This window comes from Filicampus tigris, chromosome 14 (genome assembly GCF_054856515.1).
Source record: "Filicampus tigris isolate MCC_2025a chromosome 14, RoL_Ftig_1.0, whole genome shotgun sequence".
Taxonomy (NCBI): Eukaryota; Metazoa; Chordata; class Actinopteri; order Syngnathiformes; family Syngnathidae; genus Filicampus; species Filicampus tigris.
The window spans coordinates 10,120,019-10,145,363 of record NC_141230.1 but is presented as its reverse complement, the minus strand read 5'-3'; the positions used below and the strand labels follow the sequence as shown (position 1 = coordinate 10,145,363).

The 25,345-nt window shown below is 41.6% G+C and overlaps 1 protein-coding gene across 3 annotated transcripts; it reads right to left on the bottom strand.

Moving 5' to 3' along the window:
- Positions 1 to 1,078: 1,078 nt before the first annotated feature.
- Positions 1,079 to 24,994, bottom strand: aff3 (AF4/FMR2 family, member 3). Of its 3 annotated transcripts, XM_086052177.1 has the most exons (19): positions 24,782 to 24,994; positions 20,924 to 20,965; positions 18,688 to 18,756; positions 18,578 to 18,611; positions 18,441 to 18,498; positions 17,265 to 17,316; positions 17,036 to 17,070; positions 15,419 to 15,578; positions 9,591 to 11,321; positions 7,802 to 7,923; positions 6,593 to 6,743; positions 6,161 to 6,258; positions 5,996 to 6,059; positions 4,995 to 5,131; positions 3,565 to 3,636; positions 3,387 to 3,480; positions 2,713 to 2,762; positions 2,429 to 2,637; positions 1,079 to 1,732 (listed from the first exon to the last, which is right to left on the bottom strand). In XM_086052177.1, the coding sequence occupies exons 1-19, from the start codon at positions 24,854 to 24,856 to the stop codon at positions 1,611 to 1,613; spliced, it is 3,375 nt and encodes a 1,124-aa protein (XP_085908303.1). In that variant the 5' UTR covers positions 24,857 to 24,994; the 3' UTR covers positions 1,079 to 1,610. The 3 variants fall into 3 exon arrangements, with proteins under 3 accessions (XP_085908303.1, XP_085908305.1, XP_085908304.1); XM_086052179.1 differs by lacking the exons at positions 17,036 to 17,070; positions 20,924 to 20,965; positions 24,782 to 24,994 and having other exon boundaries at positions 18,688 to 18,734; XM_086052178.1 differs by lacking the exons at positions 18,441 to 18,498; positions 18,578 to 18,611; positions 18,688 to 18,756; positions 20,924 to 20,965; positions 24,782 to 24,994 and adding an exon at positions 18,178 to 18,398.
- Between the last annotated feature and the right edge of the window lie 351 nt (positions 24,995 to 25,345).

The window sequence follows — 25,345 nt, the reverse complement described above, 5'->3', positions numbered from 1 at the left end:
AATTAGATGTCTTAAAAGGTGATGTTTTTCTGTCAAAATACACAAAGGGTAAAGAATTACAGGCCAATTTACATCTGCTTGTCAAACTCCGGTTAATATCACTCATTTTTTGGGTGTCCGTCTCATGTAAATATCAAGTATGGCTTTTGTTACTAAGATGACCAGAGTGGAGCTAGGCCAGGCACGGCTCCAGTATTTTTTCTCTCCTGGGCTAAAAGGGGGTGGGTGGGGGGGGGGGGGGGTTGGGCGGGTTTGGCGTACTTGACTGATACATTGGTTGTTGAGAAAATGCCTTAATTTATACATATATTTTAGAATATCAAATTAAATTCTGAAGGCACTTAACTGAACACAGATTTCTGACGGGGCTGTAGTACCCCCTAGCCTCTGTGTAGCGCCCTCTATAGCAGATGTTCACCCTTCTGTGTCCAAACTGCAAATTAATCGTGCTCGCCCTTACCTATTTAATTTGCATTTTCACTCATAGAGGCAGCACAAATACACTTGTGAAGTCATTCATTTCTATGGATGTTTATATTTGTCAACCAGAATCCAAAACTTTTGCTGCTGTCTTATATGCAGTATTCGTCAAGCACGTTTTCCACTGGGTATAGGTGTGAGAGAGAGTCTTGCCCAGCTCATCTGTAAAATTCAAGCTTCTACATAAATTGACTGAGGACTTTAAACCGCCCCTTATGGTCACATTTTGTCCCTAAAATATGAGCCAGTGCAAGTAATTTTTTTCATCCACTCATGCAAGTGTGAACGGTAGATCTAAAATAGACCTGATGCTTGACTTGGACTTGGCCTTAGAGACTTGTACCCATCTCTGGGCGTTACTACAAAGGAAAAGAAGTCAAGGCTGTACTTTATTCATCACTGATGTCGTCACTGTTAGATGCAGTTAGAAAGAAAAGCTATAAAACACAACATAAAACAAAAGAAATTAAATAAAAAAAAGATGCCTCATATGGTTCATAGGTTGATATACATATATTAAGATGCCAATTTGATGACCCACAATATCGGCAACAGTATTTTTAATTTTTTGCAAAGAAGTGACCTCAAATATAGGCAGTGAGAGAGCCACACTTTATTTCTTTGTATTTGTTTTTCTTAAACAATTCCAACAAATATTGCACAATAGTACAAATATTTAAATATACATTAAAAAACATTAAATCTTCATTAGCCCACAATGCAAATTTGTAGAAACTGTTTTGTACATATTGAAAAATTACAACAGTAATATGAAAGGCCTTTCGCAACAATGTGCAGACATTATAGTGACTGAGTCCTGTTTATGTTGCTAATAAACATTTGTCAAATGAGTAGAGGCTTCAAATCACTCCGCACATCTTTCCAGGTTCATTTAATGAGGAAGGAAGTGGATAAGTCCTAACATTTACCATTGCCATCTCCGGAGGTGTGTTCACAGTCCAGAGATCTTTAGTTCAAGGGTGGGGACACAACAATCCTGGGAAGGCAAAATGCTCCTCATATATAATCATAGTTGAGTTTTGTTCCATTTCTGTATTATAGTTTCCCCAAATGATAGGAAGAAAGTTCTCCTCGCAGTCCTTGTTGACACAGTGGGCATCTTGTCCTCGTTAGTTAAGTTTGGCACTGATGCGGATCCACTGAAGAGCTTGCCTGGTGTACTGGACTGCATGAACGATACTGCTGTGAAGCGTCAATGGCCCAGACAGAGTATTCAAGTAGTTGAAGAACTCTGTTTGACAAGTGGAGAAAAAGAGCCATTCAACATAAATGATGTTCAATACAAGTAGCACTAGGTCTGTGCAATTAATCGAAAATCAATTACAATTACGATTATTACATTCCACGATTACAAAACTGTCATAATTGTAAAAAAACGATTAATATCCATTCATATCCAACGTGTTTGTTGTATCCCACATTTATATCCAACATTTGTTTATACATTGACATCATACTTGAATTTATACATTTGCACTTTTTATTTTATTTTTATAATAATTAAGTTTATAAATTTTGTTTGTTCCAAAAGGAATTACATAATTATGCTGTTTCAAATAAATGTATTTGTCTTTATATTTTTTAAATCTAAATATTTTCTTGTTTTGTACCCAAAAAGAGATGATCGTTTGAGTAATCGTGATTTCAATTATTACCAAAATAATTGTGATTAATATTTTTTTTTCATAATCAAGCGGCCCTAGGTAGCACGTGGTCTAGTAGCTGGGCAAATGTTTGTGATTATGGGCAACATAAGATTTTTTTTTTTAAACAAGACTGATATACCTCATCAGTCATTGTTAAAATGTTTAAGTGTAATAATGATGATTTTATTACTTATATTTAACATCTATTATATTATTATATTTATTAATATTTTTTATTTGATGATATACAATTAATTATGGATGACGTTCAATACACATGCCTTTACTCTCTTGAGCCAGGTTGTCTGCAACCTCCCAGTACTCATAGCTGTACAGGACACTGTTGGTGATGTTTAGGTGGTTTGCCGCCATCTGGTGGATACGTTGAGGGATGCTTATGAGTGAGGGGGAGGCACTGTCCCCATGTGAACCCCTCCGGATGTGTTTGGTGGCATCGGGAAGGAGGGACGGAGGAGGTCCTCCTGTATCCCTGCAGACAAAAGCAATAGTGGTCAATGCCAATTTAAGTCGGAGTTTTGTAGCACTAGATTTGTTGTCCACCTACTTCCTGGTGTCATTCCAGCAGGATGGTATCGGAGGCACTTTGGGAGAAGTCTGTAAAGGATAGCATGACAACATTTGAGTCATTAAAGTGTTAGTCAGCCCAAACATATTTTTTTCAAGAATATGTTCTGTGCAGGCTCACTAGTTGAAACACGGCATTCTGATAAATATTGCGTTTGTGGAATAGTTAGTCCACCCGTTTTTAGCCATCTCTGGGGGCGGCCATTTTGCCACTTCTGTCGACTGAAAATGACATCTCAGTTGCTCAGGGCTCAGGTAACGACCAATCACAGCTCACCTGTTTTCTGAAACTGAGCCATGATTGGTCATTATCTGAGCCCTGAGCACCTGCGATGTCATTTTCAGTCGACAGAAGTGACAAAATGGTCGAGATGGTTAAAAGCGGGTGGATTTTGCTGCTTCACTCATATTCCACAAACGCAATATTAATCAGAATGCCGTGTTTCAACTAGTGGGCCTGAATAGAACATATTCTTGAAAAAAATATGTTTGGGTTATCTTCCACTTCAAATGGGATTTTTTTTTCTTTGGACCATGGGGTGTTTAAGAACAAGCTTGCTGCTCGCCTAGTCGTAAATGCGCTAGCTCTGCTCACTGGTCGTCATGGTAATGAAAGCCGAACTCGGTTGTTGAGTGTATTTGTGAGTGTATTACCTTAAAGTAGTCAAGCAGTACTTTGGAGTATTTCAGTGCGTGATCCTTTTTCAAACGAAACATCTGCCAGTAGAGGAGGGCGAGACATCGAAAGCTGTGAACGTACAAAGACGAGTGAAAGTCACTCCAAATAGTCCTTCGAACCGGATCTTTGTGGGTGAGAAGCAGACTTACGCACCAGAGCACCGCCAGCTGTTTGTCTTCTTGTCGTGCTCCAGGACCAGAGTGGCTCTTTAGCCTCATTGCGTACCTGTAAATAAATTCATAACTCATTGAATGGAAGATCAGGTCTGTTTTCATCATGTTTCCATTGGGTAATTGTGTAACTTTTGAAAGTCTAGCAGTTACACTATGTTTCACTCAGTTCACCATTGCCGAAAACAAGCAATATGGTGATCCTGCAGGGTAAAAAGAAAAAACTGAACTTGTGGACCCAGTACGCAATACAGGTTCATGGGTTAGAGCAGGGGTGCCCATTACGTCGATCGCAAAGGCATCGTGGGTAGATCACCAGCCTATCATCCGTCCTCACTACCGTATTGCTACGTTAATGCTACGTTCACAACAACTGCGTTGGGGGCGTTTCTGGCGGTGCGTTTCAATTGGAGTCAATGTAGTTCGCGCGGGCGGGCGCCGTTGCATGCGGGGTGGCGCGAATGATGCATTTGAAGCGGTGGGACTCGAAGAGAAGCACCGGAAATCCGCCCATTCGCTCCACTAGGCGCGTATAAACAAGTCAACTTTTTTGCCATTCCGCCTCGCGGAAGCCAATCAGCATCGGGCATACTACGTCACACGCAGCCACACAGCGTCCTGTTCACTCGGCGGCTTTTTTTTTTTTTTTTTTTTTAACAGTTCTTGAACTTTACAGAGACAGCAATATTGATAGCATTAGCATAGTGTGCAAAATGTTACTTGTTTTATACGTGCCGAATGGAGCGAATGGGCGCATTGTTGTTGCTGCAAATCTGCTTGAGGCTGCCTATCAGCAGCTACTGTCCGGACTATGCGTCCCTGGCTGATTCCATTCAGTGCAAGTCATGAGAGTAAGGTAATTACAAAACATTTTTGTTGTTGTATTGTGCTATATAGGTTGATGCAGTCATGCAAGGTATACCAGCATATACGGTACATATAAAAATAATTCTCAATATATTTATAAATAATGTGTTTTGCATTTTTAGTAGGTGGCAGATCATTTTGACTCAGTTATGTCATGAGTAGCTCTCTGGCTGGAAAAGTGTGGGCCTCTGGGTTAGAGGCTGCAAATACTGCAATTGACCCTCACTAGTCACTATACATCACAAACTTGAGAATTTAAAAAATATCAAAATCTCTCCAGTGAGGATGTGAGTGTGAATGGTGGTCTGTCTCTAAATGAGCCATTTTGTCCGTTTTCTATATTGTACTGTTTATCTTCATTCAGGTCACTGGTGAGCTGCAGCCTATCCAAGCTGTATTCGGGCAAATGGTCGCAAGCCAATCACAGTTAATTTAACTGTGTTAATTTACTGTACTAATTTGAATGCCTCAAAGGGAAAATTCACTTTTATTTTGCATTTCATACTTTTTTTTTTTTGACAGAGCAAAGTGCAATTCGTAGTTCACCTTATAAGCTCCACCGTCTCCGCGTACATGGTGTAGGGAGATTTTGCCTCAAGTGGGCCTTCCTCCATCGCTTTGCCACATTCCATGAACGAGAGAGCAGCATCGACGTAATTCACAGCCTTCCCCAGCTTGTCCACCTGAAAGGGGCATGGCTAACATTAGTAAAGACCGTGACAATTGGCTGCCATTTTGCAGAATTTTCTGAAAAACATGTAGCGAGCACAATTCAAGATTTCTAAAATCCTGCATAAAATATAATTTCACGAACAAACAATTAATGACTAAAGCACATGACCTATTTGGCTGCTCTACTCACGAATAATGTTCCATTTGTGCTACTTAAAGGGGAAGTCAACCCGAAGACAGTTTTTTCAAGAATATGTTCTATGCAAGCCCACAAGTTGATTAATGATCCTGATTAATGTTGCGTTTGTGGAATATGAGTTAAGCAGCAAAATCCACCTGTTTTAGCCATCTCAGAGGGCGGCCATTTTGTTACTTCTGTCGAATGAAAATGACAGAAGGGCTCAAATAACGACCAAATCATAACTCATCTTCAGAAAACAGGTTTCCTGTGACTGGTTGTTACCTGATCCCTGAGCAACTGTGATGTCATTTTCAGTCAACAAATGACAAAATGGCCACCCCCAGAGATGGCTAAACACGGGTAGATTCTTATTCCGCAAACACAATATTTTTCAGAATGCCTTGTTTCAACTAGTGGGCCTGCATAGAACATATTCGTGAAAAAAATATTATAAATATATAAATATAAATATAGGTGTGATTGTGAGTGCGGATGTTTGTCTCTGTGTGCCCTGCGATTGGCTGGCAACCAATTCAGGGTGTCCCCCGCCTACTGCCCGAAGACAGCTGGGATAGGCTCCAGCACGCCCCGCGACCCTTCTGAGGAGAAGCGGTATAGATAACGGTATGGATGGATGGATGGATGACTAGTTAGTCTTTGATTGCGTTGTAATCACATTAAGATTGGAACTCACCATGGCATCTGCACGGTGCTTCATCCTTTTGGCTTCATGTAAGTAGTACTCGGCGTGGTGAGGCCTGGAAAGGTGGAACACATACACCGACAAATAAAAGAGCGGGTCAATTAGATTTTGTTAGAAAATCCTAATGGGGTGGTATCCTCCACAATGATTGCTCACGTTTCTTTGTTTGGCATGGCTGCTCTGTGTCCTGCGGGGCCCCAGGAATCTGACAAAGGCTGCCTGGACACTTTTACACAATCCATCTCCTTTTTTGGCTAAGGATGCAAGGGGAAAAAAAGGAATAAAGATGAATGGTTGCAAGTTAAGTCAAGAGAAATTTATTGGACCTTAATCCAAAAATTAGTCTCAAAGGGCTTCACAAACCCACAGTTGAAATATTAAGAACGCCCCCTGATCTTAACCCCACAGGAGGGCAGGGAAAAACTACAAAAAAAAAAGAAAAAAAACATCTGGCGAAAAATAGGAAACCTTGAGAAGGGGCCGCAGATGGCCAGGCTGCAATGGATGCCGAGTGGGCAACATTTAACACATAATGCTGTGCTATACAATGTAAGTCGGAAAGAGGTCGGCCCCCTCGTTTTGTGTTACCTTTAGTGCTGAATCTCTGTTCTTATCTCTGCACTTGTGATAAATCTCGCCATTTTTTGCTTTGGATGTTAGTTCAGTGGACTCAGGGCTGTCAGACAGTGGCGACAGGGGAGATAATGGCCGCTTATTGTCCAAGTACTCTTCCAAATATCTGTCAACAAACAAAATTCATACAGTTAAATGCACCAGGCATTGTAATGAGGTACAGCTGCACACTTTCAGATACATTCTAAGAGCTGTATCTATTTATGCCTATACTCAGAGCTTTTTGTCCATCCATCTATTTTCTATTGTTATTGTCCTTGTTGCGGGTGAGCTGAAGCCTATCCCAGCTGACTTTGGGCAAGGGGTGGAGTAAACCGCGGACTAGTTGCCAGTAATCACTGGGTACTGGGTACAGGCGTCAAACTCAAGGCCCGGGGACCACATCTGGCCCACCACATCATTTTATGTGGCCTGCGAAAGCAAATCAATCATGTCAACTTCCATAATGCTTGATGAAATCTCTAGCAAAATTTGAAATTGTCATTTGAAATAAATAACAAATATTGTGAGAATTTTTTTGTTACGTTTTTACAGTAACTTGAACAAACTATTATTCTTGACTTCTGATTTCAAAACTAGTTATCTATCAATTTGTTTTGTACGGTATATGTAATAAACTGAGGAGATGATTAAACATGTTTATGTTTCAAACTAATGGCCCTCTGAGGGAATCTATGACTACAATGTGGCCTGCGACAAAAATGAGTTTGACACCCCTGATATAGACAAACAAAAATTCATATTTACGTTCACACCTATGTACAATTGGTTAATGTAACATGTAGGGTATGACCTATATGGATTTTATATTTTAAGACGATTTCGAATCAGATATTTGGCAAAAGAAATTCTCATATTTGATTAATCAGGTGATTAATTTAAAAAAAATGCAGATTTTTGACCTATTTAAAAAGAGCAAATTTTGGCCAATGAAATTGGCCGGCCGATGAAACTGTCTGGCCCTCAAGGCCCTGCTAACACGTATGGTCTTGAAATGTGGGAGGAAGTTTGAATAACTGGAGAAAACCCCAACGAGCATGGAATTCACGCTAACGCTTCCTCATCGAGCCAGTAGACGCTCAGCGTCCGAGCGCCACTCTTGTATAAGTGTACCTGAAGTTGTGATCAGTGTGTGTGGAAGCAAACAGAAATCCCAACTCTTACCCATTATGCATGGTCTCAGTTGAAAAGCCGCGCTCAGCCACATGCAATGATGATTCTGTGTGACCGTCTTTCGCATGAGGCGTGTTCCTCTTGCTTTCTTTATGTGAGACGCCATTCTCCAACTAGTCACACCAGCATGCACGTGTACACACACAAACACACACACACAATTTGATATCTACATAGAATTGTAATTGTTGCAACTTTTGACTTGTCCCACCGGGCAGTGCCACAGCGAGTCGCTTGAATGTTTGGTTTTGGCATAGTTCTTACGCCGGATGATGCAGATGTATTGTAGAGTAAACACCTGTTCCATGTACGCTCACCGACTGCCCAACGGCTGTATATGTGTCTCTACTACATTACAATGACGGCTAAACGTCAATAGGCTATATCATATTAATTGATGAAAAAAAGAAGCAGAGCCAGCTGTCTTTTTTCTTCACCTGAGAGGAGCATTTCCACATGCTGATGGGACTTGGAGCTGAAGCACCATTTACAACTTTTGCTCAAGCTCCTCAACTGTGTTAAGAGCCGTGTGGGAGATGGATTTCATTTAGGATTATGTTTGGAGGGAGATCTTAGATTGAGTTCAATATACTAGGCCTGGCTTTCTCGGATTTTAGATCCATTTCCTCTATGTGATTGATGTTGAAAAAACACAGCAAACTACTCAAATATGTATTAGGGCTGCTGCTCTTAATGATATTTGGTCTGAAATATCCATTCATTATCTATACCGCTTATCCTCAGGGTCACGGAGAGTGCTGGAGCCTATCCCAGCAGTCTTTGGGCAGTAGGCGGGGGACACCCTGAATTGGTTGCCAGCCAATCGCAGGGCACAGAGAGACAAAGAAACAACTGCACTCACAGTCACACCTAGGGGCAATTTAGAGTGTCCAATCAACTTACCATGCATGTTTTTGGAATGCGGTAGGAAACCGGAGTTCCCGGAGAGAACCCACGCAGGCAAGGGGAGAACATGCAAACCTCACACAGGATGGCCAGAGCCGGGATCGAACCCACGGCCTCTGAACTGTGAGGCGGACGTGCTAACCAGTCGACCACCGTGGCGCCGGTCTGAATTATTTAATACATTATCCAATGTAGCTGGGAGGAAGGTTGATCCTAATGTCTTGAGTGCCATTTTTGGAGTGTGCCCTTGGCCTAATCTCTTGCTCATTCACAACTTTACTTGCCAGGAAGTTAATATGGTTGAGGACTGAGGTGAAATTTTCCAATTCCACTTACTTATACAGACCTGATTGGGGAAGTACTCTACTTTCTTAAACTTGAGAAAATGAGTCTGACTCTAGCTAAGTATTTGATAAAATGTGTATTCCCTTTTTGCCTTTTTGTTAAAAATGGATACAGTCAGATTACATCACAGTAATAAACCTCATCTCATTTTTAAAAGTCATTCTGCATAAAAATGCATTGACAGGCTTTCAAGTGCATGTTGAAGCAGCAGGTGGCGCTGTAATTCCAATAATGAGTCTTGTTTAGCCAATTTGCAGCCATGGCAACTAAACGAACTGCAAATTGAGGAAATGCAAAATGAAAATAACAAATGGCAAGTGACAGAAGTAAGTTACATCTAAACATAACACTTTAGTATAAATTTAACATTGAAGTTTCAAGTCTTCCTTCTAATATAGTTTTGTCCAGAAAGTCTGTTTTTAGTAACCTAAAATGTTATTTGCTTGCAAACAAAATAGCTCACTCCAAACTGCATCCAAAAAAATTGTGTTTTTAAAAAGCCTTCTTGTTTGGGTGGGCGAATGTCTACCTTTCGTTTTCTTCTGCTGTCTTTGCAGACAGCGTCTGGCATATACAGATGTCTCATCGCCTCGGTTTGCTTGTCTTTTGTCTTCGAAGAAGAAGAGGACGAGGAGGAAGAGTTAGTGGCTTTAACGGAAGAATAAACAGCTGTGTCCGGGACCCTCTTGAGGAGACAGAGGTCTATGTGCACCACCAGGTTTCTCAATCCACGTTGGGTAGGCGCTGCGGCCTGCTCGCTTCGGCCGAACGGGACCAAGGTGTAGAGTCTGTGCCTGGTCTCACTCTGCTGCCCCTCTTCTGGGCTCTCGGACTTACTGGCATCGGGTCTACCGGAGCTGTTATGGCCTCTGCTGCGGAGTCCCTGGAGTGAGGTGGAGTCTGCCGGAGCCTTGGCGACTTGAGGCTGATATTCCGAATCGGAATTTGACGAAGCAGAGGATGAAGGGGGCCGCCCTGGAGGAGGGCTGAGTGAAGATGAAGAGCCTCGCTGCTTTTCTTGCTTCTCGGTTCTTCTTTGGGGGTGCGCGTGATCGCGATGAAGGTGTCGTTCTTTCGACTGGAAGGCTTGGCACTCACGGTTTTGTTGTTTGTCCCGAGGCCTCCCCCGCTGCTTCTCGACAACTATTACCTCCTCTTCCTCCTCTTCTGCGGAACTTTCGATCCAGCGACGTCTCAGGAGCTGCTCCTCCGCCAGCCTCCTGTCTTCCTTTCTCTCCTCTTCCCTTTGTCGATCCTCTCTCCTTCTGTCTTTCCTTCCCTCAGCTTCGGTGCGAGGAACTTCTCTGTGGACCACCTCTCCTTTCTTGGCCCGGGGCTGCTTGTGTGATGTTTTAGAAGCATAAACATTAACAGCACTCGACTTGGCCCACAGTTTTAAGTTAGGACCTGGTCTCGAGTGATTATTACCGGCAGCTTTAGCAGTCGGACCTTGACTGATGCTGGTTGGAAGATGGTGTTGAGAATTGTATTGAGCTGGAGGTCGAGTCCTGCGGTCGGAGCTGTGGCCTCCCTGGATCTGCTCGTATTGTGATGTGTGTTTGGCTGTCTTTTTAGAGCCTGGATGGGAATGGTTCTGTGGTCTGTGACTATCACTGCAGTTTAAAACGGCTTTGGATTTGTTTTGTCTGTGGTCTCTGTATTCTGTGGGCCTCGCCTTGGGCCGGTGCTGATGAGATGGAGGCTCTGTGCTATTTGTGTGCTTGGTTTTGGCGTCAGAGTTAGACAATGGGTCAATCCGTGACCTAATTTTTGTCCTGTGGGGAGGTGGTTCTGGGTACGGATGACTTTGAACCTCAGGGTAGTGGTAACCCCGCAAAGGAGGTAAAGTGGGACTTAACTGTGGGTCCCTGTGAATTGGCTTTGGGCTATGCTGTGCTCTCGGGCTCCCGCATGGACTTGGGAATACGCTTGGAACAGGACTCGGTATGGGACTGTACCTGCTATCGCTCGGACTTGGGCAGGTGCTCGGGAGCGGGCTCGGACAGAAGCTGTAATCAAGACTCAGCAAGGGGCTGCCGGGCCTGTAGCTCAACTGTGGGCTGGGAATGGGGCTTTGGCTAGGGCTGTAATCCTGATTGCTGTCCCAGCATCTTGCCGGAGACGGCGCCCGGAGTGTGTGTGGAGAGGGCGGGTTTCCAGGAATGCTACGGGTGGGATAATGCTCACTTCGAGCTGCCTTTTTCTGGGACTTCTTCAGCCACTTATCCAATTGCCACTGGGCAGCTGTGGAGTGATCAGTCTGCAGAAATCATTGTAGAAAATGCAACATCAGATTATAACTCATTTGGAAACCAAATCATCACTATTGCACATAAATGATGAACTGGATCCAGTCCCAACGAAACCAAATACATATTGTAAGTGTTTTATTTTGTTTAAGAAAGAATACACCTCAAGCAAATATGCACAGCGGTAGTACATTCCAAACCAGCTGGCTGCCGATTACCAGCACCCCCGTGAATATTTATTCTTAAAGCAACACGTATACATGCGACCTCTAAGGTGGAGCACAGTTTGCACCGCGATGCTGAACAGTTTCTTTGATAGGAAATAAAGAAAATGTTGTCCAGGGTTGACTCGTCATCATCATGAAACTTTTAAAGATTGCTTGTACAAAGTTACAACAGTAACATTTTGACTGCAATCCATCCATCCATTATCTATGGTACCTGTCCTCATTAGGGGCGCAGGTAAGCTTGAGTCTATCCAATCTGAATTTTTGAGGCAAGAGGTGGGACACACAGTAGACTCGTTGCCAGCCAATCGCAGGGCACATGTATACAAACATTCACATTCACATTTAAACCTATTAGAGGGTTCCATAAACCTAACATGCATGTTTTTGGAATGTTGGAGGAAACCCCGCAAGCTCGGGGGAAAATGCAAACACTCCCACAAGAAGGCTGAAACCATTTGTAACTCAGAACTGGGAGGCAAAGGTTCTAACCATTAGTTGACAGTACTATCTAATTTACCATACAAGAGTAAAAAAATAATCACCATTAGAATGTAGAGTAAGTAAAATACTCGTATTTATATGCCTCACATGTCCCACTTTTTAAACATTTGAAATATCTGGAAAAAGAAGTTAACCCTGTAAAGTATTCACACAGCGATTTTACTGCATTGAATGAATCAGTTTACGTGCAAATCCTTTGGCGCTCACTGAACTGAGGTTTTTCATGACATAGCTGACAAACTAGAGGTACACCGTATTTCCTTTCCATTTTTACAGGTACCACTTAACTTGAAATCACCAATCCCCTCTATACTTGTGCTTTGACGACTTTTTAAAAAAAAATCAAATAAAATTGACAAAACTTTCTGTGACTTTAATACACAGATGGACACCTTGGCACTTCACTGACGCCAAAGGAAATTCCCAATAAATAACATCTAAACTCCACAGAGATTTGAATTCAGACCACTGCATTCAGAGTCCACAGTGCGAACCATTACACCATAAGACAACAACTAAATGTTCTCACTGCTGTTCCTCAAATTCACATATGGGCTGCCAGCTACACAGCCGTCCAGTGCTGTCAAATAACTAACCGAACAAATGAGTGACATGGCAAGAATATGAGTGAATTCGGGCGAGAAAACGTGTAAGGAAAAATACTTACAGCTGTGGAGCAAACTTCCCCCCGCTCCCCGTCTCTCTAAGTCTCTCGCCTTCGTTCGCGTTCTCCCTTCCCTCGGGCGGCGGAGCAGCAGCGCTAATATTAAACTTCCACTCCTCAAGTCAAACAGCGAGCCCCCTCCTCCCCGCCACATCCCTCGACCTCTTTCCAGGGAAGACACTACATAGCTTGTACCGTCTTGACTCCCCTCCCCTTTTCTTTTCTTCTGGCCCTCCCTACCTCTTTCGTACCTGTAACTCTGGACTTGTTGCCTGAACAGCTCCAACCCCCGTCTCGTGCTTTCGGAGACACTCGGCGTAAATGAAAAACACATGGTCTACCACCCGCCCCCCTTCCTGCAAGCACCCACAGCCTCACATAAACTCCACTCCCCATTTTTGCCATAGAGGCCCAATGTCTTGCATGCTGGGACATCTACAGGGCCTTGCTTTCATGAAAGAAGAGCAGGTTGCCCCTTCGTCCCCCCGACATACCAAGCATCTCAGAGCAGCCCACCACTCTCCACAGGATTCCACCTATACCATGCTTAACGCATCAACACTAACAATGTAAGCGAACACTTGGAACTGGAAGAATCCAGTTCCATTTGCCCTTAAAAAAGAAAATATGGTCCTAAACTGGAATATAAATCCAGACCACAAAGCAGTGGATCTGATATCCATTCCATCTTTTAAATTGTTTTCTTTTTGAAAAAAGATCTGAAAAGTAATGTTTGCCGTCGCGGGGCCGGACCGGTTGGACTCTCCTGCCCGGCGGGATGCCTATTTTTGGGGTGGGGGGTGGGGGTTGACAAATTTTTTAAAATGGCTGGACTAAACATGGCCGGAAGTGGATTTTAGTCCGGCCCACTAATCGGCCCTCGTGCGTGTGACGTGCTCGCGAGGCGGCCAAAATCTCAGCCTACTCGGTGAAAGGCTTCTTTTTAGGCTTCTTTCAAAACAAATTGTGTCCGGGAGGAAAATCAAGCTTCGCGCAGCACTCAAGTATGACACTGGCACATCATGCACTTCCCTACTTCCGGAAATCGCTGTAGCAAACCTGCTGTGTGGTGGTTTTCTGGCATGCTTTTATTTTGAAGGCCGGGAAGTGCGAAGGAGGGGAAGTGTCGAAAATAAATAAGTAACTTGTTGAATGCTTGCAGACTTATTTACATTTATACAGTACGACATAATCAATCAATCAATCACATTTTATTTATATAGCACTTTTCATACATAAAAATGCAACTCAAAGTGCTTTAAAACATTCAAAGCAAAACATAGAATTATCTTCAATCAAAAGAAAAGATAAATTATTTAAAAGGTGTTGAAAGCCAAACTAAAAAGGTGTGTCTTGAGCTTCCTCTTAAAAATATCAACAGTCTCTGCAGACCTGACGTCCTCTGGCATAACCAACCCCGGTGCTCGCAATGGAAGTAAGCACGTGCCGTTTGGTAAGTTCTAGTGGCGCGTTTGAAGCGTGTCCACAGCGACTTTCAATAGTAAATTAGCCAGCTAATCTGCCGTTAGCATCTCTCCCGCGGCGGCGTCATGCAGATTTTATTTTATTTTTTTCTTCTTTTGGGGTGGGGGGAGGAACGGGGCGGGGTGTGATAATTTTTATGAATAAGGACGGGGGGTCGAGGCCGGAATGGTACCCAGGTCAAGTGTTGAGGGTTGCGGCCGGACCGACACAAAAGGGTCAAGTGCCCAGCTCTGTTCTGTTGTAGTATGTATGACGTTATGTACAGCATGTATGTTTTAGTATGGGCAGCGCATTGGCCCAAGCAGTTCCAAGGTTTGGGTTTTTCGAATCTCCAAAGCTCTGCTCACTTCTTTCTCCCTGTGCTTGTGTTGTTTTCTTCCAGGTATCGGGTTTCATCCCACATTCCAAAAACATACATGTTGTTAATTGAAGACTTTAAATTGTCCCTATACTGTGACTCCCTGGTATTATGCTGCAGCTCACCCGTGACCCTAATGAGAACGAGTGCTTTGAAACTAGGATGGAACAAGCATATAAAATTAATTGACGATTTAAAATTGTCCATATGTGTGAACGTGAGTGTTAATGGTTTGTTTTCACTGTATGTGATCTACGATTGGCGATCCCGACTATCACCAAAAGTCAGTTGGGTAAGATCCAGCAGAAAATGTAAAAAAGAAAAATACTTTTGTTATTTACCAATGCTTTTCAGTCAGGGCAAATCTGGCATTAACCTTAAATTTGGTGTTCCAATTCTGAGTGCCTGTTGTATTTTAGATCATCCTAGTTAGGCCCTGCCTAATCACCCCAAGTGTATACCCTGCGTCTTGCCCAAAGTCCGCTGGGATAGGCTACCCACAGCCAATGAGGTCAAGCGCTTTAGGAAATGGACGGATGTCTAATCCTAGTTTGTGTGTGGTGTTGTTGTGTCTGATGTCAACACAACTTCCCTTCCTGAGGGCTTATGTTCTGTAAGACTGAGCCTGTTGACATGACACCCAGGCGCTAATTCCCAAAGCTACCGCGGCACCGCACAGCCCCCGAGCTACTTCCTCCACCTTCTTTTTCCAAACTCACACTTGCATTCCTCCTTGCTCCGTCAATCCCACACCTGCCATCACAAGTGCCTCCAGGCCACCGCTCCCACACGATCCAGACAACGGATGAAATACACCAGATGAAAAGATAGGCTAAAAAAGAGGAGCCGGCAGCGGCCCTGTGTTCTTACTTCCTTGTTACTGCTGCATGGGGACTGTGCGTCTGCGGGCCAAGCTGTTGGGCTGGAGCTCCGGGAAGGAAGGCTGCCGCTGACCGACTCCACGGAAGAGTGGGATTGCAAGGAGTCCGAACTGGAATGTCTCGCCCTCCTGCCATTTGTGTGGGACAGGCTATCAGGCAGCACACACACACACACACACACCAACAGAAGGTAGGGTTAGAAAAGTGCTCCTTTTATGGGTACACAGAGATACGAACATTTAAAATGAGCAAAAAGTGGATATCTGAAATAACTGAGTATAATCATACTTGAATTAGGTAGTCCAAGGCCACCATTTTTCACACGTCATTTTGACAACGAAGTAGGACACATACGATCCATGCATCCCTTTTCGATAGCACTTGTTCACATTAGGGTCATGGTTAAAGCGGAAGTCAACTCAAACATAATTTTTTCAAGAATATATTCTATGCAGGCCCACGAGTTGAAACAAGGCATTCTGATGAATATTGCGTTTGTGGAATAAGACTTAATTCACCAGTTTTTAGCCATCTCTGGGGGCTGCAATTTTGTCACTTCTGTTAACTGGAAATGACATCACAGTGTCTCAGGGTTCAGGTAACGGCCAATCACAGCTCACCTGTTTTCTGAAGCTGAGCCACGATTCGTCGTTATCTGAGCCCTGAGCATCTGTGATGTAATTTTCAGTGGACAGAAGTGACAAAATGGCCGCCCCCTGATATGGCTGAAAGCGGGTGCATTTTGCTGCTTAACTCATATTCCACAAACGCAATATTAATCAGAATGCCTTGTCTCAACTAGTGGGCCTGCACAGAACATATTCTGGAAAAATATATGTTTGGGTTGACTTCATCTTTAAAGTGCAGCCTATCCCATTGTGGAAAATTGACTGTGAGACAGATGTGCTTACCACTACCCCACCATGTTTCCAGCACAAATGCATACACTATAAAACTGATTTCTAAGAAACGTAGTTCGGGGGTTCCGCATAGGATAATGAGGACCCATTACATTTCGCTGAGAATCAGAATAAAGGCGTTATTATGTCATCAACAGCCCCGTTCGTACAGTTTCTGGGAAACTGTTGAATCAATCTCAGTAAAGCAAGTATTTATCCACCATAGCCTTTCACACAGAACCCAGTGAAGGGAAATGTTACCGCAACTGTGTGCACTTTCAAACAGCCGATACGGAATCCTGCAGAGTGCAGTTCAGTCCGACGTAACGTGTAAAATAGTTAATCACTTTCAGCACAACAGTCCCATACCGCGTTCGCAAAGAACAGTGACGGCTTTGACGGGCAGTGTGAAAGCGCTAGTGTTTGTGGAGAATTGGCAAATTAGGGCTATGTAAGTAGACTGGCATTTATCCGCCTTTGCCTTTCACACAGAACCTAGCAAAGCGGGATACTAACACAACTGTGTGCGTTTTCATAAAGCCAAGACACAATCCTGTTATCAGATCATTCGTTAATGTCAGAGTCAAATGTGATGCATAGAACAATTGTTGCACAATCGCTTTCAACACAACGAAAAGTGAGTGCTAGGTCTTAAGCTACACACACGTTCCGTCTGCCAAGACGACAGTATTGTATTGTATGAATACCTGTGTCCCTCCCAGGAAGCTGATTCATGAGTTGCCTTGGGGGAAGCAAAGCAAAAAACTGAAATCATCTTCATCATAGTAGCAAAATATAAACATGCTTGTAATTGAATGCGTATTTTTGCCAAACAGTTCAGTTTACAAGCTTGTTTGACCTGTCAATTGCAATGTCAATTGTCAATGCATGCACTACAGCTTGTATTTCAATGAATAGGCAATGATTACCACCAACCCTTTGCGTGTCATCTTCATCACTGCTTAATCTTAAGTCATCAACAAGCATTCTACAAAATGAAAAAAATAAAACAAAGTAAGAAAGTGACATGCGCACAGGACTTTGATTGCTAACTTATTGGCTTTATCTGTTTTCAAGGACCCTGACCCATATTCACCACACTCACCAGCCACAACAATAAGTACACTTAATTGAATGAGACCCACCAAAGCAGTAAGAAATATTCTGATTTCACTGTCAGAGATTTGTATTTCTAAACAGTATGTTTATCAATGGTTACTCTATTTTGCTTGACGACTCTCCGCCTCATTTGCACAGCTGTCATTGTTTGGTACTGCCGCACTAATTGCATCCTTACATTGCTTAACGATTCTCTAGTCTCTAACGACTTATGTGTTACGTCCTAAATGTTCTTTTATAGTTGCTTGTTGCTGTGTTGCTACTGGGGCTCAAACTACCTTTTTTACATGGTTCAACATTTTCTAGATTGTTTAATTAAAATTGACATAAGAATACAAATATATTCAAGATTGGACTATAATGCTAAATATAATTTCTTTGTACTCACATACGCTAAGCAAAATAATAAACAGAAAATAACGAACTAAAAAAAAATACATAAAAACTTTCATTCTAAAGCTAGAACTGTTAATAGTACTGTATACAATACTTTTTACACCAGGGGTGACCAACAAAGACCCCAAAGATGACATGAGTAGCCCGCGGGCCTGTTCTAAAAATAGCTCATCAGTCATGTCGCATGTGACTTCCTAGGAACGTTGTCGAAGTGTTCATTTGAAAATGTAAACACTTGCACAGATTTATAAAAATAAAATGTTGCAGATGTATATGTATCTGTTTCCTGCCTTGTCAAGTTTTTGTTGATCATTGTGATAAATAATGAACTTACATGGGCAGTGGCTTCGCATAGATGAATACGATTAATTATTAATAATAGCATCACATTAAATGTAAGTTAAGCATATTTGTTATTTCAGAAGTGTATATCAAACTGGTAAACTTTTTAGCATTAATCAGTACCCAAGGAGAAGCTCTCAGTTTCAAAAAAAGGTTGGTGACCCCTGAGTTCCACATTGACATTTGTCTTTGTGACACAGTTCCTTTGAGGTTTAAGAAGTTGCTGTGACTTATGTTTCCTTGTGTGCCACTTACGACTTGTGAGGCGCCACATGGGGATGACGGGTCATTCGCGGCTGAGCATCCCCCCGACCTGTCGTAATGAGATATGGACAGGGGATATTAAGTCATGATAAGATGCTTAAAACACATGTAAATTCTCACATTCGAACCTTGCCTCTCTTGTGTTGTCGGCTGTTTTCCATCCTTTAAACACAAGGGGAGTACAAACATGACTATCCAAATGACATTGTAATGAAATGTAAGTGAACAATAAACGTACCGTAGGGTTAAAGAGGATTCCCTGGTCACCTGCTAAGGCTTGTTGGGATGGCCACGACTGAGTCATGTCCTGTTGGATCACAAATGATCTTTAATGTACGGAAATTATAAAAATATATAAACGCTGGGGCTGGGAAAAAATATCATATTGCGATGTATCATGACACTTTTTATGCCGATACCAATTATCGACAGAAGTGACAACATGACCACCCCCTGAGATGGCTAAAAAGGGGTGGATTTTGCTGCTTAACTCATATTCCACAAACGCAATATTAATCAAAATGCCGTGTTTCTGCTAGTGGGCCTGCTGGGAACATGTTCTTGAAAAAAATGTCTTAGTTTGATTTCCACTTTAAGGTTGAGCTTTGTGAATGGAGTTTTATTTATTGCACTCCTGTGTATCAGGAACAGTTACTGGAACAGTTTATGCACTTTTCAATCGTGACACATGAATAAATGTCAAATGACACTTAAGTTAAAACTTTGTAAACACATGCCTCAGTTTTTTTAAATATGTATTTTTATAATATTTAAGAACCTCAGTACGTATCGGATCACAACCCAAGTATTGGCAACCGTATTGGATTGGGACAAAAATAGTCTATCGTACCAGCCCTAATAAGCACTGTTTTAATGTTTCAACTACATAATGTTACTCCGTGTTACAATAATGAATACAAGTTTAAATGAACGCCTACTAATTTTAATTTTGATGTCGACCTCTATGATGGTATTTGGAGAGTATTTCTTGAGATGGTACTTTGTATAAAAGGTTTAACAACCACTGTCTTGCATCAAGTAAGTGCATCACTCTTGACCTACTTTTGACATTTTTCTATAGCAATGTGGTTTTTAAACCAAACATCTGTAGCTCCTAACCCACCACAAGGTGCAGATGCATCAAACATCTCTTTTCGACTTTGCACATGAGCAAATGACGTCAAATGTGCTTATGGTGTGATGTAGTGGGTTGGAGTGATATTAAATCAGGCAGAATTGATGCGAAACATGATGTATAAAAAAAAAAAAAACCTCATTAAAACATTTGTTGCCTTTGTGACCACCTGAGGGCGAGGGTATAAAAGATTAAAGTAGTGTGTGGTAGGAAGACAATTAGTCCCCGGCGGAACACTTCGTGTGGAGTAGCACAGGTGGAAATAAAACATTACTTCTCCATCCCTTTGCATCCTGATCAAAGAGCATTAAAGCCACACTGAAAGAATAAATAGTACAATAATGAGAAATACGTCATATTTTGCATTTTTTATACTAAGGTAAAAACCTAGGCTCTTACCCCTGTCAAGGTGTATTTTTCTGCTCAAGCTCCAAGGTTTGAAGGTTGCCAAAATTGAAGGATGCCAAAATTGGTGTGATGTTTCCAATGTTGACACTTGCCAAATGGCAGATTATTGATGAGTAGAGTAGAGTGTGGGCCCTCGAGTAGGTCAGCTATCATTTATCTTTTCGTGAATCCATTTGTTATGTAAGATTTTAGATTTGTAGAGCCCATACTATGTTTTGTTTTTTGTTTGGGTGGGGGCTTGGACGTTGGGGAATTCACAATGATGGCAGCCACTTGTCACGTTGCTACTTAAAGCTGGCTGGCTAAGGTAGGTGTGGCTGACACGTCTCAAGGGAGAGCTCCCCCCTCCCACACACAAAAAAAAATCCACTACAAAAATAGGTGGGCAGACAGGGTATCAAAGAAGTTCAATACTTGTAAGAAAATTCCATCGCGGCCTTAAGTTAGACAGCATCAAATTATGTCATTGTATGTTTTCCTCTTTCTTATGTTTTTTGCGACACAGGCTCAACACTTTGTAATTTGCAGTGCTGTAGAAGCACACTGTATCATATTGAGAGCTTTTTCTAAAATTTTTGTGACCTTACATAGCAGTATGAGACAAGATCAAGAGTACACAGAGAAAAAAAAAGGAATGGTGTGTTGAATTTATTCAATTTTATTTCTGCAATTGGTTAGACAAAATAAAATCATCTGGATCCGGACACATTTTAAGTAGGTGTATAGTCTACCTAAAAAATGTATCTGGATTCAGATGATTTTATTTCATGCAAGCACATGACAAAATAAAATTGAGTAAATTCAACATTTTTTTCAGGGTATTATGAACTCTTGATTATGAATATAATTTCTAAAATGAATATGAAATTACTATGACTTGTAAAAGTATTTTATAAACGTGTGATACAATCAAACAAAAGTAGGTCCTTACCCCCCAAATATCTTTGGCACACCTGTGTTGACCTCTTATTACCTGCACACAAGTGACATAACAGTGCATGAGGAGAAGAGCAGTGGACAGTTGAAGGTCATCATTAACAGTAATGGCACACACACACTCACAGTAGCAAAACTCACTGCACTCTATGCAAACCAATGTATTTACAGTAAGATGTTCAAAAGTCACACCCACGCTCTCTTAGTTGCAAATGTGCAGGTGAATGATGAGGAAAAAAAGGTATTAGTCATTGTGAGAAGTGACAGGGAGTCAGTGAGTCATACTGTATGGTTGAAATCACAGCTGCAGATGAGCGCGAGGAAGGGGGGTGTGTGCGTGTTGCAAAATCATCTTTCGCTTTCCGCCCTTATACTTGATACCTCCCCCGCATATTGCTTGTCTTTTCGCTACTCACCATTCAGATGTACATATTAGAATATAAATTAGAATAATAATAAACAATATTCAAATCTAAATGACTCTTTTTTATGTTCCCCACATGCAACATGTTTTGACTTTTTATCTTTCACATATATGTAGAAAGAAGCTAAGCCTGTAAAACAATCAGATACGCTAACCACTAGCCCACCATGCAACTCCCTCTCTTTACATGTTTTGCTTTTCCTTGGCAGCTTTAATTCCTATATAGGAGTGGCCACTCAAGAGGCATTAAAAAAGAAGGTCAGACAAGAATAGAAGAAGAACAACATACAGAAGTATTAGTTACATGAAGTGACTGGACTCACAATCAAAAGCTGGGTGTCCCAAAAATTTCTGACTAGTGTGAAACAAGTATTTCGGTGCCATTTGGATGAGTGAGAATAGTGAAAAGTGTAACACTGTTTAATTTAACTACTGACTGGATGGCAAGTATACATGACATACCATCTTATCCAATCTTCTTATTAATGGAAGACGGAACATGGACGGACATAACATTGTGGAGCGACCACATCTCAGAGTCTCTTGGTGCTACTGATTGCTAGTCATCGTAAAAGATGCCGTCACCTTGTAACGGAAGAGCATCTTCAATACGTACTATGTAGCGAACCTGTATACAACATGCAGCCACACGTATTCACGTTTTTGCGCTGTGGTGTTGTTGTTTTGGTTAGCAACAGAGTTAGCCCTAACAATAGATATACTGTAATTGCATAAGCTCCACATGAGTAATTAGCAAAGCCAGCTAACAAAGCTCTGGATTTTTGGTGCAATTGACAAACAGCCAGCTCACTCAACATCAAAGACCTACTGTCAAGGCAAAAATGTTAGAATAATGAGAGATCAAATTTAATAAAAACTTGCATGAAAAGGGACTGTTCAAATCCAAACTAATGGGTGCTTTGCGACAAGTGTCTATTTCGCTTTCAGCGACGTCATGTCAACCCACATGAACAGGCAGTCATCATCTGATTCATGCAACTGGCACCCCCTCCCCAGCCAGACACTTTGCGTTTTCTCACAGCAAAGTGCGAATAATGCAATATCAGAGTGAGAGAGCAGCAAGGTCTACTTACTTTTTTATGAGGTTATAAATTAACATGGAATACATTTTAAATGAAAATGGATAAAAAAAATTTTAAGTTATGCATAATAACATAGCCATTTAGCATCCGTCACCTGAGATCATTACAGTTTTTTTCCATTTATTTATTTATTTATTTTCACCCTGATGGGGAAAAAGGAGTTGTCGATTTGGTACAATGGTCTATCGCTGGGACAGCTCCTATTTAAGGAAACACCACATTAATAATGCAAGGCTTACCTTCTTTTTACATTTGTGTAACAGTTAAGAATGCCAAAATGTAAAACAACATCAAACATTTACTTAGAGATAATAAAAGTTTTATAATGGCCACAGTTTGACCATGGCACGGATTATATATTAATTTTTTACATCCATTTTCTGTACAGCTTGTTATTATTATAGGGTTGCAGTTGATCTGGAGTCTATCCTACCTTCAAGTATAATACTCTTTACATGGGGAAAGTGTTTTGAAATTAAACTCTTCTTCTTAATCCTAATTACTATTCCTAAATTTTGTACCGGCTAACAGGCATTATGACTCCTTCTTCTGCAAATATCCAAAACTATTCGAACTCAGATTCCCACTCAAACGCCCCCACCCCACCCCAACCCACAATCGATAACAATTGCAATTAGTAAACTGATGTGCGTTGTGGTTTGATTTGCCACTGGGTGCCATCTGTGCAACATCCACACACACACATACAGACTCACACACATGGCTGTGTTTGAGCATTTATGAATGTGCCAGTCTCCCCTCCTTCATTCATGACTCACAAAGGTCACTATCACTTGGTTAGATTGGAAGCCCGCGGTGGGGAAAACAGTGTGTGCATATCACTGCTGTATGAGGTCAGAGAGAAACAAATAGGTGAAGAAAAAAAATTCTTCAGGTTACAATTATCAGGCTCTAGCAACACAGCGGCCTGCTCTAACATCTCAACGTGTAGACTTGTGGCGCAATACCCTGATGAGCAGATGAAGCCACGAGGGACAGAGTCAACCACAACCCTGCAAAAAAACACCTGCAACGAGCTGCACAAAGCAAGGCTTTTCGACAGGATAACATTCTTCAAATATCTGTAATTTGATGGATAATTCACATAACAACATTTAGCATTCTGGAAGCAGAATGCTCATTTAAAATAGGGCTTCCACTGAGGGTACTCTGAAATGAAGCAAGGTTTCATCCTGAAGAAAACGAATAAAATGTTGACTAATAACACAGACTGAATGTTTTTTTCCCCCCACTCGAGTCAGTTACACACGGTTCATGTTGGAGCAACTGAATATTTTCTGTGTTAAACCGGCAACTGACAGACACAGACAATATAATTAATTATATGGGATTGGAATTGTTTTTAACTTGATTCTAAATTCAAATTGTATATGCAACCATGCAGGATCAGTTCTGGATTAAATTTGCATGTACATTTACAATTTAGGATCAGAAGAAGGGCTAACTACCAAATTTCAAATACATTGGAAACCATTTGCTTGTGATTTTTTTTAAATTATTATAATTCTTATTTTTAATCAATTCATTTTAAAATTTGTAAAAATAAAATAAAATAAAAATAAATAAATAAATAAAATAATAATAATCACCTTAATTTAATTAAAATCCCTGAAATATTCCCCCCCAAAAACTTGAAAAAAAATATTTTTGTTAATATTGTTAAATAACCAGATAATGTCGTGCTCAACCAAACAAGCCACTCCAAGTGCATCAGGATCATATCTGGATTTAACTTGGTTTAACATTACAAATGAGGGGGCTGCTAGTGGTAGTTTGTCGAAGTTGGTAGTCAGAAACGCTAACGGAATCCTGTTTAAAATGATAGTCGGACCAGCCTATAGGCGATTGGCAAAATGGCCAATAAACGGCCGGCCGAAGGGTACCCTGGCTGTAGGCGGAAGGCGATAAACGGATCGCAATTTTTTTGTAAAATGCCAATAAGCTCTGACTATGAATGTCAGGGTTGCAGTCTAAACAAAGTTGTTGGTAGATCTGATCCTATGATCGCCTTATATTATCAACAAATTGATGGATAACTAGTTTTGAACTCAGCAGCTAGTTTGTACAACTATTTTTCAATGTATTTTAAAGAAGGGATTGGTAACAAATGCTTGCAATGTCTCACTATGTTGTGTTAACAGTGAATACAATTTCAAAGAATCATTGTCAAGTCAACACACATGGTTTGCCTTTGCGGGCCACATAAAATTATGTCGCCGGCCGAATCTGGCCCCCGGGCCGGTGAAAATACACGCGCACGCGCACACACGCGCAAAACTCCCCTTGAGATAATGCTTTTCCTCACCTGAGATAACAGGCATCGGTGCAGCAAAAAGCCAAAGGAAAGTTGCCCCCTGCCACTGCACAGGACAGTGGGCATGGTTCCTGCCTGGAAGCTCAGAGCCCCGCGTGGTTGTCCATAACAGGCTAAAGTCGCGTGACGACACGCGGCTGTTAAGTGCAGTCTGTGTCTCGTTGTTGCCGCTGATGATGAGGAGGAAGATGATGAGGAGGATCATGATGCAGTTCCGTGTAGTTACCGTGGAGGGCAGATGGAGGCGGGCCTTTCACGTCAGACAGACGTAGGGGTGGGGACGATCACGACTCGGGAAGAGCGGACTGTGACTAGTCCCTCACACGTCACAGCAAGCTTCAGTGGAACACTCAATGTTTGTCTATCTATCTATCTATCTATCTATCTATCTATCTATCTATCTATCTATCTATCTATCTATCTATCTATCTATCTATCTATCTATCTATCTATCTATCTATCTATCTATCTATCTATCTATCAAAATACAAAGACAAAAAGAAAAGGGCCTGAAGACGAAAGCTACAAAAAGAAAAACACAATAAATACTTATAT

Bases quoted from the DNA above. Each gene is read 5' to 3' on its own strand.
- aff3 (XM_086052177.1), bottom strand. From the start codon at position 24,856: ATGCCCACTGTCCTGTGCAGTGGCAGGGGGCAACTTTCCTTTGGCTTT. The intron at 17,317-18,440 runs GTAAGTGGCACA...TTCATTTTGTAG, and splicing joins CATGTGGCGCCTCACAAGTC to AATGCTTGTTGATGACTTAA. The intron at 2,763-3,386 runs GTAATACACTCA...TATCCTTTACAG, and splicing joins TACTGCTTGACTACTTTAAG to ACTTCTCCCAAAGTGCCTCC.